The sequence below is a fragment of the Apis mellifera genome, linkage group LG1, assembly GCF_003254395.2.
Source record: "Apis mellifera strain DH4 linkage group LG1, Amel_HAv3.1, whole genome shotgun sequence".
Classification (NCBI taxonomy): Eukaryota; Metazoa; Arthropoda; class Insecta; order Hymenoptera; family Apidae; genus Apis; species Apis mellifera.
Window position 1 is genome coordinate 5,660,231 of NC_037638.1, and position 21,021 is coordinate 5,681,251.

The following is a 21,021-nucleotide window of genomic DNA, read 5'->3' on the forward strand; positions in this document are numbered from 1 at the left end:
TTAAATTCATCGTATATCTTTCTAATTTCCTCTTTTTCATTTTTCAATTTTTAAAAGTAATTTAAAGTGAAAACCAATTCAGATTTTTTAAAAATATTTCAAAGATTCATTATCAAAGAAAAATTTTATAATTATTTGAAAAATATTCTGAAAATAAATCAAAGATATTTTAAATAATTAAATTACATTTATTTTCAATTATATTTCTTTTTAAAAATCAAATTTTCGTTTAAATTCAATATTTCAGGAATCGTGATCAATTATAAATTTCTTTCTGTGTAATTTTTTTATTTCAGAGGAAATTTCCTTTTAATGAAAAAACTTTTTTCAGCCGACCCAGGTCCTCTTGATGAAGTCTGCGGCGCGTTCTCCTATCATAATGGCGGGCGCATTTGTGTTACCGGAAATAACCCTTGGCATGATACTAGTATCCGCTACTCTGACACCTCTCACTCCTCTGACTCTTAATTGATTGTCTACTACAGCGAGAGGATCGTCCGGTGGGCCCATTTTGCAAGAACCTGCTTGATGGTTTTCTGGTGCAGTATCATGTTTTACAGCGCATTCCCAATAAGCATCGCAACCGAATTCTAAGTGTTCACAATTTTTCACAGGTGTACGATCTAATTGAAATCCATATCTGTAAGAAGAAAATGAAATTTAAGATGAAGAAAACATTGTTAAATTATTTAAATGGATGTAATATATTTTATTACAATATTTTTTAATCATTTTTGTGTTGTGATCTTTTTTTATAATATCTAAATAACTTAAATAAGTTACAACACCTTTTTCATATAAAATAAAGAAAATTAAAAAAATTGATAGGATTTCATTATCACTGTGAAATGATTAGCATTGTATTTAACTCAAATAGCGAAATGATCACTTTGATATTTTTCTAGAATATAGCAATGTAAACTATAATATATATATAATAAATAAACTATAATATATATATAATAAATAATATATATATAATAAATAAATACTGAAAGTCATTAACTAAAAATAACAGTAATAAATTATTTTGCAAATAAAATGTATTTGCGTTTAAGTAAAATAATCTATTTGTTCGAATAAGGATTCCCCCCCTCTTACTAGGGATATTGCAAGGTAAAACAGATTTCGTCCAAGGTTTTACTCGGTTGATAACATCCAATTGTTTATCGATAGATAAATATCATTTTTACAAAAAATTTCTTTAATAAGATTGTTAATATTTATTTATTTTAATATGATATTGCAATAATGATCATAATAAATTTAAAATCTACGAATTTATACAGTCTAATATATTCAACGTACTAACTATCAGCAAACATTAATCGAACAAAATTAATCAAAGATTGACTTTAGTTAAAACCGTTCTATGAGAAGAAATCGATACTTGTATAAATTACACTTAGATGTTACAAAAAGAAAATGTCGTACCTGCTGAGAGCCTCAGTTTCAGATAACCTGATACTGAATTTAATAGCCTCTATAAGGCCTGCTACGTCATCAGGATGGCTCAAATACTTCGGATAGATTAACGGCTTCGAAAGAGGATCGTTATTTCGTAGACGAAGGTAACCACGACTCTTCGGATGAAGATATGTTGGAATGATGTAAATGGTTCGGTTATTACCCTTCGTTTCACCGACCATACCTGTTTCTGCGCAGTCTGCTAGGTATCCACCGAATATCAACTGAACATCTGGATGATCATCCTTTGGATTCGCGTATTTCGTATTTATCATCGCTGTTACCTCGGAAATACCTGTTAATTATATGGAAAATAATTGGAGAATGTCATATATAGGATGATTGATATAATATAAAATGTATCGAAAATCGTGATACAATTCAAAAAAAATTTTTAATTGATTATTTTTATTCCTTATTTATTTTTATTAAGTACTTTACATATATTGAATTTGCTAAATAAAATTATGTATTATCGATAATCTCGTAATACGATTTCATTTTCTTCATAATAAAACTTCATATTTTAATGTACGTACATTTCTTTTTGAAATTCATATATTGCAAATCTACTTATGAGATTAAACTGATTAATATTCATTGATATATAATAAATATATCAATGAATATTATTGATTATGAAATTAATTCAACAAGCATATGAATTAGTTATGAAATAATTGTTTTGAAGATTTTCAATCTTCAATTTTCAAAAAATTATTGAAAATTTTTTAATAATATTTTAATAAATTAAATAGTTATTTTAATATAGTAAATTGTATTTCATTCAAATGTTAAAAAATAATATAGAAGATTAACGACTAAATTTATGCGACACTTTTGTTTTTTCATCGATCTTTTAGAAAAAAAATAATTGCGAGATTAAAATCACTACATTCTTTTCATGCGGAAAATTAAGAAAAAAAGATCGAAACAAAAACTTGTTTCCTCAAATGATTGGAAACCAAAAATAATATACAATAAATAAAACTTAATCATAGAAAAATTATATTTAATTAATATAATAATTAAACTTTTCACAAACGTAAGTATTTGAAGAAAATAAAAATTTATTTCTCAATATAATGTCAATTTCATATATTAAAGTGAAACAATCTTATTCTTATTTACTATTGGCAAATATAAAATATATTCTTTGTCATTCATGAAGTTTTTTTTATTAGCACAAAAAACATTAAAGAAAACGAAATAATTTAAATTATCTATTAATAAATTACGAAATTCTTTTGAATTTTAAATGATTTTTCGAACATTTTCTTAGGTGACGGAAATAAAACATACATGTCACGATATTAATAGAAATTATTTCAACGAAAATCTAATGGTTTCGATCGTTACCTTGTAAATTACTACGATGTAATTAAACTTCCAAGAGTTACACCTAAGGAAGGAATTGCTATAGATTGAAACGATTGAGATTTGTGCGAAACTTGACCGATTGTAAAATGTCAGGAACACGCATGCAACGACAAACAGTGGAAGCGCACAACCGACGAAGCAACGAATCGAACGCTAATTGGTCCGATTTCATAGCGGGTCACGTTGTTGGTCGTGGGTGATTGGTGGAAACGACTCGACGAGTTATGAACTCGTAAAATATGAGTAGTTTCAAGACTAGTCAGCCGTTAGAAACCACGATAGAATAATTTTTCGATCGCTTTCGGGTCAAATGATGGTAAACAGACCGATTGAACACGCGGTTGCGTCACTAAATTGATCGTGACAAACAACACGAACTAGGATTATTGTGTAACAAACTTTCACTGAATGTAGACACTCGTAATTGTTTTGATACACCTCGAATATCGAATATTTGATGAGCTATAGATCCTGTTATTTCTTTGATTTCTTGAAAACGATTTTATGAATTAGTTTACAAGAAAATTTTGATTGTTGCGTTATAATTTATGATAGATTTTTTGTAATATAATTACAGATAAATATATTTAAATATATTTTTAACTTACCTGTACCAGACATCAATCCATCTCTGAAGAGAAGATATTCCATTGCAGTTGCCCAGTTAAGGGGAGTCGTATCAGTATCATTGATAGTGAAGGCCAGTGTATAGGCGACGTGATTGTGAAGATTTTTACCTACACCAGGTAAATCATGAATAACCGGAACACCAACAGCATTCAATTCTTCCCGAGGACCGATACCACTGTTCAAAAGTATTTGTGGTGAATTAACGGCACCTAAATAACAAAAATATTACGCATATTTATGTAATATTTTAATCATAAATAAAAAAAACTACTTTTGTTAATAATTAATATTGAGAAAGAAACTCATTGTATATATTTATATATACATTTCCATTATTACAATTATAATTATTTATGATATATTTAGCTATATTAATTACAAGTTTTAATATTAAGTCTGTTTTCTAGTAATAGAAATAAATATAGTATTCGCGTATTTCACAAATCATTCTATGTAATTATCCAACTGTATTTTACAAAAAGAAATCGCAATTTGAACAGGATATGGTCATTGATCGATCGCACAAAAGAATAATAATATCAAAGGACTGACTAATCAGAAAAATATGTACATAGAATAAAAGCTTAAAAACGACCTTGTAACTAATATATAATTATCAATGAGTCCTTTCTAACCTCATCAACAATATATTAACCAAATGTCCTCTTCCGTAGCAATTTTTATTTCCTTTGTATTCCGAAAGGCACACAATTTCTATTATTCGCGTGATTATAGTTATAAATCACTATGAATCATGAGTCATTTTGATGATAAATAATTATTTTAAAATTATTCTATGATTGTCTAAGGACATTCAATATTTTTCAATATTTTTGATAAGTTGACTTATAATAATTATATAAAAATATTAATGTTTTTATATTTTATTTTTTATATGTATTAATGTAATATTATAATTATAATTATCATGTTAATAATTTTTATAAATTATACGAACGTAAAATGCTATATAATTAAATCTTAATAAAAAAAAGTTAATAATAATAATAAAAGTTAATAAAATAAATAAAAGTTATTGATTTTAAATATTGGATATTATATACTTTTACATAAATTACTATTAAAAATATGAAGAATTTTTTAATACGAATAAATATTGTTTACCAATTAACTTGAATGTAGGTTATAGAAATATAGAAATGTAGATTGTTTATGAAATATACGGACTAGCAAACTAAAATTGGAAATGAAAAATTAGATTTCCATGTATGATCATGCAATTTAATGGTATAACATAAACCATACAATCATATGAAAAACTAATAAACCATGAAAATTGATTATTCAAATACTTTGATAATGAGTATTTTTTTCTGTGAGAGAAAATTATTTGTTCTTTCTCAATAGTGCAATTTATTTCTTCCTACTTTCCTTTTTTGATGGGTCTGAAATTTGATTGACAGCTATCATGACATACGTTAGATGATATTACATGATGTTTAAATTATTTTTGATATATTTTTGATATATGTATTTACATTTTAATGCATTATCAATTACAACATATATTAATATACATATATTTATTTTTTCAAATATAATAATTTTAAATTAATATGTTAAATTTTTGAAGAATTTTTTAAATTTTATTTTATATTTGTTTTTTTTAAATTGTTTGTATATAGAAATGCAATTAAATAATTTATTTATTATTTATAATTTATTATTAATTATTTATAAATTATTATTATTAATAATTTATTTATTTATTATTTATTCTGAAGTCTAATTAGTTAAAGAAATTTATTTAAATTACTTCATGAATATGAAATCATTAATGAATATAAATTTATGTAAAAAAATATATTATAAAGTATAATAATACTATTATAGAACATAAAATAATAATAATAATAAAAATATAAATTTATATTTAAAATGTGTATAATTCTACTGTGTTTAAAATTATCTATTATTATCATAATATTTAAATGTCAATCAATTAATTTAAATATTTTTATTTATTATACAATATTTCTTCATGTTATATTACAAATAAAAATCAGTTTTTTGTATCAATGTAAATTAATGCATATCTTAGCAATATGATATAAATGCATGTTTAACATTGAACATGATAAGTTCAATCTTAATATAAACTTACTAACTATTATAATCTAATAATCTAATATAATCTTGTAAAAGAAATCATTATCCATTTTTATTTAAAAAAATACATCAATATTGCAAATAGTTCTATATAATAAAAAGAAATATTCATTGATAAAATCTATCGTTATTTATTACAGTTATTTATAGATATTTATGCAAATATTTCCAATTTTTTCTTTTAATAGAATATAAAATGATTTGTAAAATGATTTAAAACGTTTTAAATCGAATTATAAAATGAAACGATTTTAAAATTTCATTTATGTAAATAAATTTCACTTGTAAAAATAAGAATAATCCAAATCAGAATAATTTGAAAAAAAAAAAATAATAGCTAAAATTCAAATCACAAAAATAACACCTAACAAGCATAATATCTTATAAATATTAAATAATTCGGTTTAAGTTCGAATCTGCAAACAAATGGTTTTTTAAAATGCACAATCTTTCTTTATTTCTCTAACTGAGAATAATGAAGACAAATTGTGCAATAAAAAATCGTTCATATGCATTCTTAAATTTATATTATCTTTGTACAGAATTTTACAGCAAAGAAAGAAAAAAGCAAAGAAAGTACTGCTTTATATTTAACTTTACTTGATATTGAAATATTAATATTAAAATAAATACCTCCACTTATGACTACTTCTTTAGCCACAGAGACTCGATGGATCTTTCCATCATGAACAAATTCTACACCAACTGCCCTTTTGTTGTTGTCAAACAATATTCTAGTGGCCGTGGAGTTGAGCATTATATGAAGATTTGGACGATTTTTAGCTGGTCGTAAAAATGCCCGGGCAGTGGAAAGTCGTGAACCATTTCTGGAGGTCGTTTGGGCTATAGCGAATCCAGTGTGAGTTCGTCCATTTAGATCCGCGATACCATAACCTGTAAATAATTTGGAGAAATATTACAATTAAATTTAATTCAAAATTGAAATTTAAAGAAAAGATTTACAATAATATAAAGATTCGAATCCAAATCCTTTGAGAGATCTCAAAAGAATTGAAATTTAAAACTTTAGAATAATTTTTTTTTCTTATAAGTATTCTCATCAATTTTTTTTATTAAAATTTAAAATTTTAATAAGTTAAATTGTTTGTTCTGCGTTGGAATTCGGAATCGATTACATACATCGATGAAATGCTAGTATTATTTGTAAATTAGTATAACAAGGTCGATACGCGTTCATTCATCATCAAAATGATGTATTATTATTGGGAACAAAAGCCAACAGTGAACACAATGTCGCAATTAGCAGAAGTGATCGAATTACATAACTAGTTTTTCGATGAATATATCGAAACGAGTCATTAGACTCATGCGAGCAATAACAACGATGTAAAGAAGAAACGAGTTCCTCGACGTCTCGTAATAACAGGTTAAATGCAATTCGAGTTAAGTAGAACGACTTGTTGTTACTAAAGTATTTTCCACTTTTTTCCCCAACTTTCTCGCGTATTTATTTTTATTGCAACCGGAATACTTATAATGAATATTAAAAAGAAGTTGTTTTGAACAGAATTTTACCAAGCCATTACTTAATTGGTAATCTTCTTTTGAGAGAAATGATTATCCTTTTTAGAATCGAATTCTTTTAGGAAGTATCAGGAAAATTCTTTTTCACCATTTAATTAAAACGTAACAGATATATCTTAATATCTTAATATTAAACGTTAGTATTAATTAGATGTCAGTTTGTCTAAAAAACAGAAAATTAATCCAATTAGTTTGTGCATGTACTGATAATTTGTTTAATCATTGATAAATAAAAAAAAAATTAAAAATAAATTTACCAAGTTCTTTTCCAGCTTCGAGAATAGAATAACTCAAGGGCGGATGATAAGGGAACTGCGTGACCGTGAGTGGCCCACCAACACCGTGATAACCATAATCCATGGTGTTTGCTTGAAGATTATCCTCGCTCCTGATGAAATATGGAAGGACGTCTTGATAAGACCATCCTATGTTACCTAGCCTCGCCCAGTCGTCGTAATCCTTTCGCGAGCCCCTTATATACATCATGCCATTCATAACGCTGGTTCCACCCAGAACCTAAATAATATTTTAATTATCCATTCGTTTGCTTTCTGTCGGCTATTCTTGTACGTTATTACGGCAACAGTTGAAAGAGGATTATATGAAATATAATACGGAATAATTAATAGTAATAATTAGAGTTGAAATAAATAAAAAAAATAATAATGAAATAATAATAATAAATAATATTGCAATTTACCTAATTTAAATATTTTAAATAAGTAATAAATAAGTTTTTTGTTTCTTTTAATGTGTTCTTCATAATTAATGATTTTATATGTTTGTACATTTTTTGTTTTATACATGTTTTTACAGCTGCTATAAAAAATAAATATTTTTTTTTTATTGATAATTCATTTATTTTTTTTTATTAATTATATATATATGAAATATCATATTGATTAAATGATAATTTGTAAGTGTTCTCTTAATATTTTTACGTATTTCTTTTATTAATTTTTTGACGAAATTATTATTTCCAAATAAAGTGTACACATACTTTCCCCCTGGGCCAATAACATTTTCGATCATCTTTATTTAGACACGCAGTATCTTCACTTTCGGTATTATACTGCCAATCGATGTCAGTCCCAATGAAATTGAAAAAGAACGAAGGTATCTGCGTCCCGGTGGGTTCATCTAATCCAGCTTCTAACAATAACACCGAAAATCGTGGTTCCTCTGATAATCGTGATGCAACTGTTGCACCTGCACTTCCACCTCCGATAACTACGAAATCATACCTAAAAATAAAGAAATAAATATTCTCCAATGTTTATTATTATTATTATTATAATTATTATTATTATTCTCTATGTTTATCTCCATGTTTCATACCAACATATATAATTTTACTGTCAAGTTATATAAATACATCACTTTTCCTCCAATATAATTATTTACAATACATTACATAATCAATATTTTATTGTTATCTTATCCACTTTCTCAATCGTTAATTATATATTATACATATAACTGAATCATGCAATTTTTAATTTTCTACTAAATTAATCAATATCATCTAATATATTTAAATGTAAATAAATCATGATGCATAATCCATTTCTCATTTGCACAAATCTATAACCTTACACATTCATCTTACTTATTGCAAGTAAGGTTATGATTTCACTCCTTTATACAGATTGGTCCATTCAAGCCATTAGCACTAAAAATTAATGCATCTTCATTGGAAGATGCGATTGCCGTAATACAAATTAGAAACTGGGTTAAAGGAACGAACTAATGTCCTATAGCTGGTTGTGAGCGAAAGGTAGATTTCTCAGGAGTTTATTTGATATTTTGAATGCCACGAGGCTCGTGCAACCTTGTGTGCACTCCGTAAAATGTAAGTAAACACTTTCTTCGTTTAGGGACAAGTTTATTAAAAACGTAAGATATGTGTCGTCTATGTTTTTTGACAAGTGTCGTCTAAAAAAAGTATTTCTATTTGAGAATGATAAAAATTAAGTAATTTCGAGAAATTTATTACTATTAAAATGTTTTGAATAACCGATATGTGCTAAGAATAAAAAGTTAGGTTAGAATTTTGTTATTCATTCTCAATTTGTTAAAACTATTTTAAGTATTATTTTCATTCAAACATTTTCAAACATTTCTTATCTTTTAAATGAGACAATTCTTGAGATAGTTACTTAATGAGCATGAAAACCAGTTTTTCTACTTGGTACAAGTTGTTTACTTGTAAATTCTTTTTAAATTCTTGACAAATTTATTTTCAACATTCGTAATATTGGACTTTTCAAATAATAAATTTTTAATCAAATTTTTAACCAAAAGTGATAAAAATTTGAAAACGATTGAAAAACCTTAAAAAAAAAAATCTCTATGCTTTCAAATAGTAAAGTTTATTATTATAGATATTCCCAAAAATTTGAAAATTTATAATAAATATACTAAATTTCTTATCTATTCAATATTGTTTCTTCTGTACTTTTCTTTTTTTATACTTTTCTATATTTTCTGTAATTTTTTTTCTAATATCAATCGATCAAAATCACTTTATCGACTTTCTGCAATTCACTGACGTTCATGAAACCGCCATTTCTTGTTTGTTGCTTCACTCGTGCAAGCTAACTCATCTTTTTAATTTTTTCCAAGTACCGGTCATAAAATAAAATTCACGACCCATAAGTCATTTGGCATTCATCAATGCCAATTCCACTTCTTATGCAACAAGAACTTTCCATAAGAAGATAGTTTTTATTTATCTCCAATTTTAACCAATCATGTTCCGCTCGTTATTATTAAAGCAACGGAAATGAATTAAAAATGAAGCGAAACGATATTTTTGATGATTAATCTCTTTCTGGAAAATTAATTTTCAATAGCAAAATTATTATTTTCATTTCCATTCTCATTAATTCGATATTTCATATCCTTATTAATCTTTACCAATTCGGTTCATAATACGATTTCTGCATTTCCAATTAAATGATTGTAATTTTCTTGTTTCAAATTCTATGTACAAAATGTGTATACATTTATATTATAATATTGACTTTGGTATGAAAAATGAATTGAAAATAACAAAATTGTGGAAAAAAGCCATATGAAAAACATTTAGAAGAATCATCTAACTTAACTTCTCAATTATTTTTGTTATTATAATCTCATTACTAGTCATAGATAGTATGATTTCTTAACGTTTTTAAAAATAAAATAATAATCATTTTACTTTTTCTACATTTTCTTTTTAAATAAGCTTATTATATATAATTATTTGTGAATATTTAAAGTACTTTTACTTTGTAAATCATCTTCTAGTTCAATGAATATAATAGATATGCATAGTATTATATAACATATTGCAAATTACAAATAAGTATTATAAATAATCAATATTAATAAATGCTTTTGCTGGTTTAATAAAATAAATGAAGATTTTTCAATTAAGTTTTATAAGTTATAAACTTGTCATTGTTATATAATTTAAAATTATAAAATTAAAAAAAAAGATATCTATAATTAAATATAATTAATTATTTATATATATTATGTACTAATATTAGATATTTTTAAAATTATAATTGTTTAAAAAATTTTAAAAGCCTTATATTTAAAAATAAGAATGTTAAATAATGTTAAATAAAAGCGGTTAAGTGATAACTTGAAAGGATTAAAAGAAGAGAATGTCATTCCGCATCAATTACATAGCAAAAGCGTAATGTTATATAATTCGAAGTATGAGAATGCGAAATCGAGTTAATTAAATGTATATGAACCGATGAATGTGTATCTCGCGAGAAATCGGTTAATAATGCTTCATTTTTTGCACCCTGAATATTCAATTAAATAGAATGATGTAAAAAAAATATTCAATAAATAAAATATGCGAAATATTCCTGATGAGTTGCATAAGTATTGAGAATCTATACATAATAACTCACTGTTAATAAAAATAAAATAGCAGATGGGTAACAGAATGTATATAACAGGAATATTTAAAATCAAAATTATGAAATCATTTCTTAATCGTGTGATATAATTAATCTACAATTTATATCAAATATCTTTTTTTGAAGCTAAATAGTTTTTATTGTAAAATATTATTATTTCATATGTATATGACATATTTTAAGATAATCCATTTCAAATCTGATGAAAATAAATGTTATTTGTAATTAAACAAAAAATGCGTGTAATGATATTAAATTTTTTAGTAAGTGATATTAATTCTAATAATTTATAAATTATAATATAATTTCATCTGCTAATTTATAATATATATTTTAATAATTTCTTACTTTAAATTTTCTCATGAATAACAATGAATATGAATATAAAATACTATAAATATTAATCAAAATCAAAAATATTTTGATAAATATTTAGTAGTATGAAAAAAATTTTTTAAACAATTAAAAAATTGCTGAATATCACTTAAAACAATGAGTTAGTTTACCTATTTATATGCACATTTCTCTCTCACGCTTCTCATTTTCCTCCTTTATGTTTTAAATCCTTTACAAAAATTGACACACTATTACTATTAACTTAACACATCTTTTGCCATGAATTGCAACTATAAATAATTCTTGACGATGCACTTTCAATTTCACTCAATTATCCATAACACAGATCACAGATTCGCATCTATCTAAAACTATACGAAATTTAATAGTTGGTTCGAAGCTGGTTGCTTCAGTCCGCATCCGGCATAAGTACAAGCGCAGATCTATGAGGTTAGGTGTGATGCAACATGAGAGAATCATCGAGACAATGGTACCGGGCCATTACTCGCGCATACATGCACGCAAAGATTTCACAGATATGTGTATGCATGAATGCTTGCTTCCGAGAGGGATACAGAGAACAAAATGAGTTTCCATACAGTATTATGTGAACCGTGTCCGCGACAATTAAACATGTCTTCTTCGGTATCGTTCAAACGATGGCAGAGACATCTAGTTCCTGTTCAAGTAACATTATTTGCTTGTCGTTTGTTGAGAATTTTTCCGGAATCTTTTTAGATTCGCTTTGATGCCTCGTTGATACTTTAATGAAACGGAGCGATATTATACAGGGAAGAGGAAGGATTTATGGAGATATACGGAAGCTATATAAAAAAATATGGGGATGATAGAAGAAAAAAAAAAGAGAAGTGAAGGCTATCACTATTGTTTATATAAAATTATTACATATTAATTGAATATTCAATATAAAATTTTTAATAAATGTTTTTGAAAAAGATTTATGAAGTATATAAGAAAATTGAATGCAAAAAATAACGATGATAGAGAAAAAAGAGAGATCTATGATATTAGCGTGATCTTTGTATGTATATATAATATTATTGTATTATATTTTCAACTTATTATATCGAATAAATGTTATACAATATATTTTTAAAAAAATCTACAATATCAATTTTATAAATTTAATAGTATAATATAATTTTCTAAAAAGATAAGAATGCAATTATTGACAAATACAAACAAATATATCGATTTAAAATTAATAAAAGAATTCCAGCCAAGGAACATGATAAATAAAATAGTAGAAATTTTTGTGGATTTGTTTGCTAACGAAACAAAGTACTGAGTAGCATATGAAATAAAATAAAAATGTTATTTCAGTTGATCGTAATCAGCTATGATTTAATCTTAAAAAAATTTGAAAATTAGCTATTTTATTTTTGGGAATATGAAATTTATTTGTATGAGATATATATATTTCGCAGAACTTTTCGTATTGTATAATATATGTGACTGCTTGCGATATCGATATTGGAATGGTTCCAGGGGATCTTAAAGTCAATCGAGTTTTATTCCCAAAATGGATTACGAGGATTAGAATATTTAGTAACATATTTCCAATGATTAAATATAATAACATATGAATGAGGTTATATGATTATATTGATTAAAGCAATTTTCAGATTTTTTTCTAATATTTGTTAAAATTTATTTTTGTGACTTATTTTATTATTAAATTTTTATTTAAAACTTTTTTAATCATTATAATCTAAAAAAGTTCGTAAAAAATTATAATATAAAATTAATCATATATAAATTTTACCTGGAATTAACGGTAGGAGGTGGTAGAGGTCTATTGCACGGATCTTCGAGGTCGCACTGACTACGAAGAAATACTTCTAAAAGACCCATGAATAGCATAAAGGACGAACCACCGCATGTTGATGCCAGTGTTGGTCCAGTCGATGGGTTTAATGGACAGTTACAGCTCATCTGTAATATCAATTAAATTTACAATAATCTTCACGTATAATGGCGATAAGATACTAAAAGAATATTTGATAATTTTATTAATAAATAATAAAATTAGGGATTGCAAATTATCTTTTCTGTAGTCATATAATTGCCTGTGTTTTAAATGTAATTAAAAACATTAAATTTAATTAATTTATTAATTAATTTATAATTTATTAAATATAAAATTTTGAAATTTTTTTTATGATTCGAAAATCGTACCACAATAAAATGTTCAAGTCTTTTATAAAAAAAATTATTTGTATCCTGCAGTGAAAATGCATAGTCACCAGGATTGACATTATTCAATTTCAACGAAAATTGATTCATTTCAATTCAAGGAGAAATTTATCATTATCGGGCTTTGAAAATACTATACACAATCATTGATATAGATAAATACGAAAATTCCAATATTGATTATTGATCATAGACTCTAATAATTATATTAATATTTATAATTAAGTAATTTATATATATAATACAAAATATAGATAATTTATGATCTTCCAATGATTTTTAATAGAAGCAATACTGGAATCAAGTCACGTTGTTTTGCAATCGTGATCGTTGCATCGAATTCACGATGAGTATGCCGATTTTCTTCCATCGATGTCTATTTTTAAAGTTCTTTTCCTTACATCAGTGGTTCTCAATGAGTCATGATCCATAAGAGGGAGACACGTTTAACATGTTTTTTCAAGATTGCTGTTGTCATCTTTAATTATAATAAAAGTTGTGTAAATCGGATATTTATGGAATTGAAATTTAACCCCGATATGAATCAAGTTTTTTTTATCCTTTGATTTTCAAAAGGGCAAAAGTCATTGTATTTTCTTGAGCATAGAAAGAAGTGACTTATTGAGTGACAAGAAAAAAAAAAGAATGAAAGAGGATTGAGAGTTATTGTAAAATAAATATGTCGTCCCATTTAAGACCAAGGGAAATTTTTTTTTTCCAATAATAAAGAAGATTAAACATTTATGCTATAAATTATCTTGGTCATTTAAAACTTTTATATTCAATATATTTCTCTTATTATGATTTTTATCATTTATTCATATGCTCCTTCTTTTCTTACCTATAATTTATGTATATACTCAGGACTTATTCCTATCATTGGAATTTTAGACTTTGAAATCCATTTCAAGAAAAGGATCATAAGTTATTTGAATACCATAAAGAAAAATCACAGCTCTAAAAAATAAATTATAATCTTTAATTTATTAATCATCATATTTATTATGTAATAAAAATTTAATAAAAACTATATTAGAAAATCATGATTTATTTGAATATTACAAAAGAAGATCACGATTCAAAAAAAAAAAAAAAAAAAATTAAAAAATAATTGAAAGAAGATTCTACCTTTTACCTGCAAATTGTCTTATAACGGTTTTTGCATGCATTTCCTCTTTCTACGTTTCGCATTCTCTCTCGACGTTTCAACTTGTTCTCCTACCGTTGTGTACCATAATTATTGCTCTGTATAAGATACACGTGTGGAATATCATGTAGCTCTTATTGTTCTTATGATACCTCTTTTCTTTGAGAGAGAAAGAGAGAGAAATTTTAACACTTTGCTTCGTTTTTTGCAAGAAATGATCGATGAAGCAGAGATCGAGATCAATGATGCATAGAATTTGCGATCATTTTGTTTCGGTTTTTGTTGGTGTTACGAGAGTTAAATGCAATGTATTCTGCGGAGATGAGATTGGATTTTATAAGGGGAACTAAGAATTGCGAATGCGGAGAAAGTGGACGAATATCGGTATAATAAAGAATGGTGAAATTTATGAGGAATGAGAGAAAACGTGAAATGCAATGAAACGAAGATATTGTGATGATCATATTGGTAGATTATTGATTAGATCAATATAATTCTGAAATAATTATTTTTTTGAAAATTTTTATTTATTTATACTATTTTGTCTAAAATAAAAAAGACTTATATTACTTATAAAATTATATATAAATAATATTAAGAAAATAGAAAAAAATAAATAAATTAGAATTTAAAAGAATATATAAAAGAAATCGTCACAAAGTCTGTTAAAATTAGAATTTAAAAGAATATATAAAAGAAATCGTCACAAAGTCTGTTAAAATTAACAATTCTTATTTTTTATTTACCTTTGTACGTTATCATTACGATTTTATTTACATCGCATCAGAAAGTTTTACGATATTATGAAAAGACATCGCCATTACGAAGGTGCGTGATCGTGTATGCACACCTTCAACACTTTACGTTCACTGACCGAGAACCGTGTCGATTATGAAAGTCACGCAGTTCTACTAGCTTCTTTTTTCCTCTGTTTTCCTAACTTTTTACCACGGTGAACTGTCATAAGTACTAACAATGTATAGTCTAATTGTAGCATGGCGTGTCGTCGATGGAATAATGAATTTTGTCCTCGACCGAGAATGTATTTTATTATAACGATACACACGTGTATAACGCGTTCAGGTGACGATGTAACGTGTTTCGGATATATGTGACGCACGTGTGGATTTTTATTACTGTTCTATATAAGGATTAACTTGTTTCATAGATAGTTTTATGATGTTACGTGAGGTTATATAAACTACACAACTGGTGCCATCTAGGCTATCAGCTTGAATTCTTTCGAGCATGCGTAAAATTTCACTTTTAAATAAGCTTTGTTTTGGCGAAGGAAATATTTTAATGAAAATATTACATATTTCAAATAAATATATTAGTGATAAAAATAATTGGATTGATGGAAGCAAAATTGAATATAATTATCCCTAATGTTTTTAAGGATTTCTAAAAATATCGAAAGGATTGTAAACTTTTTAGATTGATATGATTATAATTTATTTATTTATATATAGAATATGTCTTCAAGTTTTAGAAACAAATAGTTGTTTTTCAATAATGAGACTTTTTTGGTAATTAAATAAGGAATTTCAAACTTCCAATTTTCTTGAAAGTTCATTCGTGCTCCCTTGATCGTTGGAAAATAAAATTGTATCATCAGTTATAATTTACATCATTCATAAATGTAAGGAATCGTGGTAAAGGAAACGAGGAAGTGTCCCACACTTTCTTCAGTGATCTTTCTGACAAAAGGAAAAAATATCTGAATTGTAAATTATGCATGACTTCACATGTCGTAATATTAATGAAACGATATGAAATAATCATTTTATTCTTTTGTCCATAAATAAAGCAATTTTTTACTACATAATATTGCATCAATTTATTTTCAATTTATTTTTTATTTTTCATCAATTTTATCATTTTATAAAAAAATAATTGTCGTATGTGTAGATATAAATAGTTAAGATATAAATAACGAAAATAAAATTTTTATATAAATTTAAAAAAAAGCAATATATGTGAGAAAAAAATTATTGGAATACAAATAAAAAAAAATAAAAAAACGAGAATTTAAAAATAAATTTAACTTTTGTACAGTAAATAAATTTTTTTGTCATATATAAAGTGTTCTCACAAAATAAAAATGTCAAAAAAGAAAAAAATAATAATAAAATATCAAAATACCATCATAAAATGGAATTTAAATCGAACAATCCTTTTGATTCAATACATTGATAACAGATTAGTATAGGATATTGAATTCTCGTAAGATTTTATATTAAAAGTATTGATTTTAAAACTTATGATTTATATTAAGCATTTCTCTATTTTTTCTCTTTTCTTTTTTTATTATTTTTATTATTAAAAATTCTAGGTTTTCTTTGAAATAGAGAATAAAATATTTTAAACTTTTACAAAAAAAGTTATCTTATTAAGATATTTTAAAAAGATGAAAATTAGAAGTTATATTTATTTCCTAATATCTAAAATAAATATTAAAAATTTGACATATCTATAGAGAAAAAGTTCAGTTTTTTTATTTAAAAGCAGAATATGAAGATTTCGCCCAATAAAAGTTATGAATTTATCGGTGATAAAATTGAAAAATAAAATTTTGTTCTAACAATTTTTGTTAGTCTAGAAATTTTTTTTAGAATTATAATTAATTATTATATATAATTATATTTATTTTTTAATATAATATAAAAATCTAGAAACATTGTTAATTTCCCTAAATTGCAAATTTTCCCTATAATTATTTTTAGGGATTTTTTCTTTTTTCTCTAAAATGATTCTTCGCATTATTATGCGTAAAAAGACATTAAGATTGTGAAATCAATAATTGTTTGAAAAAGTGATTTTCTTCATCATAATATGACAAATGACTAATGCAATTTGATATCTAGTCAATGGTTTAAATATTGTGTCCTCGGCTACTGGGACTGCGTCATCGAGCTCGAACGTATAAATTGCAAACGATCTTTCTTTCGATCTGTTACTATGTTTTACTGCCAATTATTGCGTATGTATACATACATGATTGTCACGCAATAAAATCACACTCTCAGGTATTTGTGTCTCGTAACATTTTGCACCTTATAACATATCATTGTGCATATCAATCAAAATTTATGCAATATTTATTTCTAGCATTTAAATTAACCTCAAAAAATTATTTACTTTTTCTACGATGCATCAAGAATTTAAATAAAAATAATTTTGAATAATTTGAAATCTCTCTCTCTCTCTTTTGATATTTAAAATAATCATAAAAATAAATCTCATCAAATAAATGAAAAAGAGAATCAAACGAGAATCAAACGAGAATCAAAATTCAATCATCGAAATTAGTCGAAATAAAGTAACACGAATAACAAGTTCATACATATTTATGAATGACGATAGTCCATAACAGGTTTCTAATTAATAAATAACTTATTGAATATTTAATAGTATGTTGAACTTCAATTGATTATACATTTTTTCTATCATTATATTATTTGTTAATAATACATTGTTAATTAAAAACAAAAAAAAGAGAAGAATAATGAAAAATGAATTATTTTTATACGATCAGTTAGAGAGAATGTAAGAGTATAAGTAGTACGATGAACCTAGTGGGAATATTTCAAGGGAAAGGTAGAATGATTCCATGATTCTTAATGCCAAGGTATATCGCGGAGTCGATAATACTGCAATGGCATTATTACGAGATACACGAAGAAATCTATTGAAAATTTTTATCTTAATTCACACATGTGAAACTTCATAATATGATGAATGTTATATATTTATATGGAATTCGATTTAAACAGAAATCTATATTTGAAATTTAAGTTTCAAATGTCGAGATTTGAGACTTGAGATTCCAAATTTTAATGATTTGAAAATTGAAATCTTGTTAATTATTGAATGTCCTTCTCCAAATATTTTTTTCAATCTACTTTATTAAGGATCAATTGTTACAATTTGTTTTTATTTTATAGATACAATATATTTTCATCAGAAATCTTATACAATAATTTATATATGTTACAAGTACAAAAATTCACAAATTTAGAATAAGATAAATCAATCTCTTCAATTCACAGTTTATTTAATAATTTAATATCATTAAAAATATGCAAGCTTAATTTGTTACATTAATTATATCTTTATTCCTCTAAATATATATTAATATTAATAAAACTAAATTTAATTCATTTCATTTTATACAAATAAAAATATAAATATATTATAAAAATATATTTATTACTAATAGTATATTACTATATAAATTATTATAAATTAAAAAAGAATGAGAATTATACATAAAAAGAATTTAAAATATTAGAAAGTCTCAAATAAGATTGGTGACAAAAGAGTCACGACTTTAATTATCTTTTTTAGAAGAACAGGTTATTTGTAATTCTTGTCTTAGATTGTAAAATTGTGAATTGCGAATTTTCTTAGTTTATATCTTAAATATGAAATTTAAATATTATTATAATTTTATTCCTTTACTTTTTCTATTAACGAATCCTTTACTTAAAAAAAACTAAAAAAATAAAGTTGAATAAATATTTTTATAAGTTAAAAATAAATTATCTTTATAAAAAGAATCTCAATCTCAATCTCAATTTAAACAAAAGGATTTAAATTATTAGATAATAAGAATTCACTGAGAGAATTCTCAAAAGTCTTGCCTTCGATTTGCTCAATTCGAAATACGTAATTTTATCCTGATTTTATTCTTCGTAGATGTTTCACATACCCGTACATACATAATTAGATTCAAACTTCAGATATACGAATTCCAGCTGATTATCTTCCCTTGCCGTATTTTCGTTGTTACACAATTCACGTGACTTCATCTCGTCGGTACAGAGTATTGTTCGACGAAAAAACGTGAAAGAACGGAAATCGCGATTATAATTAACTCGTCTTGCGACGTTCCGTTTTTAAAGACGAAACTGTCTGTTATCTTCCGGCAAGAACAATCGTTTGAAGGCGAACAGCTGTGGACAAAATTTAATATTTTAACGAAGTCTTTTCACCAAATCCTCATTTCGCAAACTCTTTGTAAATCCCTCTCTTTGATTTCATGACATTTGAGATTTTAGATTGTTTAAAGATGTCAGATGAAAGAAATATACATCAAATATATAAATTAAAATCAATATCAAATTAATGTGCACTTTATATCAATATTTAGACATGTTATCTGTGAAATTTTTGTTGACTGTTTATAGTCATATTAATAATATATGTTTATTATAACTATAATATATTATTAAAGAATATAATTGCAATCAAATTGGATTTGAAAATTATATCTCATAAAAGAGAAAATTTAAGGTGATTAAGATTTTAAAAAAGATTCTTTTTTAAACCTAATCACATTATAGTCTCTTTTTTTAAAAATTCAGAAAATAAAAAAAAGTTTGATTTCACATAATCAATGGTCATTAATAAATGAAATTGTTAATAAATGATCTAAATGAAATTAAAGGATAAAGGATACTTACTTTTGAAAAATTGGCTTTATATCCTCTCGTATTGAGTTTCACACTTGCGACATCGAGAATCCTTAACGTGTTTATGGCCACGGTACGCGTGGAAGAAACAGGATCGTGGTTCACGGTGCCACGATCAACACCAGACTAACCTGGTACCATTCTCCATCCAGGTTGTAATATTCGACAACTTCCACCACTTTCTTGCCTTCCCTTCTGCTATGGGTACCAGTTTATGGAAATGATCTGCGCGACCGTACCATCTCATCGTTGTTGCTGGGAATCGAAAAAGATGATAATAAAAGATTAATTCTTTTATTACATTAATTGGATATTTTTTTTCTTTATTAATTAATATGCGATATAATATCTATTGTTATTTGTGAATATCTTTCATATGTATATATCTGATAATTTTTTAGTATGAGATTAAATGTTTGAGATTTTCTTTATGCTCTGGTTCATAATTATAATATTCTGTTTTTACAAAAATGAAAAAAATATTCAAATTTTCCTTAAAATCATAATTTTTTTATTATTATATATTATATAATAAATATTTAATACTCGTATATTATTTATGTTAAAGAATTTGATAAATTATTAAAAATTTAACAAAGCTTTGTTATGTTTTGTAAGACCATATTAATTAAAACATAATAACATTAATTAAAATTCTACAAGTACATACTACATATATAAATCTTGAATCAATTGAAATTTCGATTATATAATTTTTAATTCAAAAAATTATTATATCACAATTTTCATTAATAATGTAAATATACTT

At 25.0% G+C, this 21,021-nt stretch overlaps 1 protein-coding gene across 7 annotated transcripts; it reads right to left on the reverse strand.

The window, feature by feature from the left end:
* Positions 1–167: 167 nt before the first annotated feature.
* LOC100576547 (glucose dehydrogenase [FAD, quinone]) lies at positions 168–20,449 on the reverse strand. 7 transcript variants are annotated; one of them, XM_026442010.1, is made up of 10 exons: positions 15,522–15,951; positions 14,764–14,934; positions 14,470–14,585; positions 13,198–13,367; positions 8,153–8,396; positions 7,410–7,668; positions 6,241–6,501; positions 3,456–3,686; positions 1,435–1,762; positions 328–640 (listed from the first exon to the last, which is right to left on the reverse strand). In XM_026442010.1, exons 4-10 carry the CDS (start codon positions 13,365–13,367, stop codon positions 328–330), a joined length of 1,806 nt encoding a protein of 601 aa, XP_026297795.1. In that variant the 5' UTR covers positions 14,470–14,585; positions 14,764–14,934; positions 15,522–15,951. The 7 variants fall into 7 exon arrangements, with proteins under 7 accessions (XP_026297783.1, XP_026297795.1, XP_006563331.1 ...); XM_006563268.3 differs by having other exon boundaries at positions 14,764–15,088; XM_016912637.2 differs by having other exon boundaries at positions 14,757–15,088.
* Between the last annotated feature and the right edge of the window lie 572 nt (positions 20,450–21,021).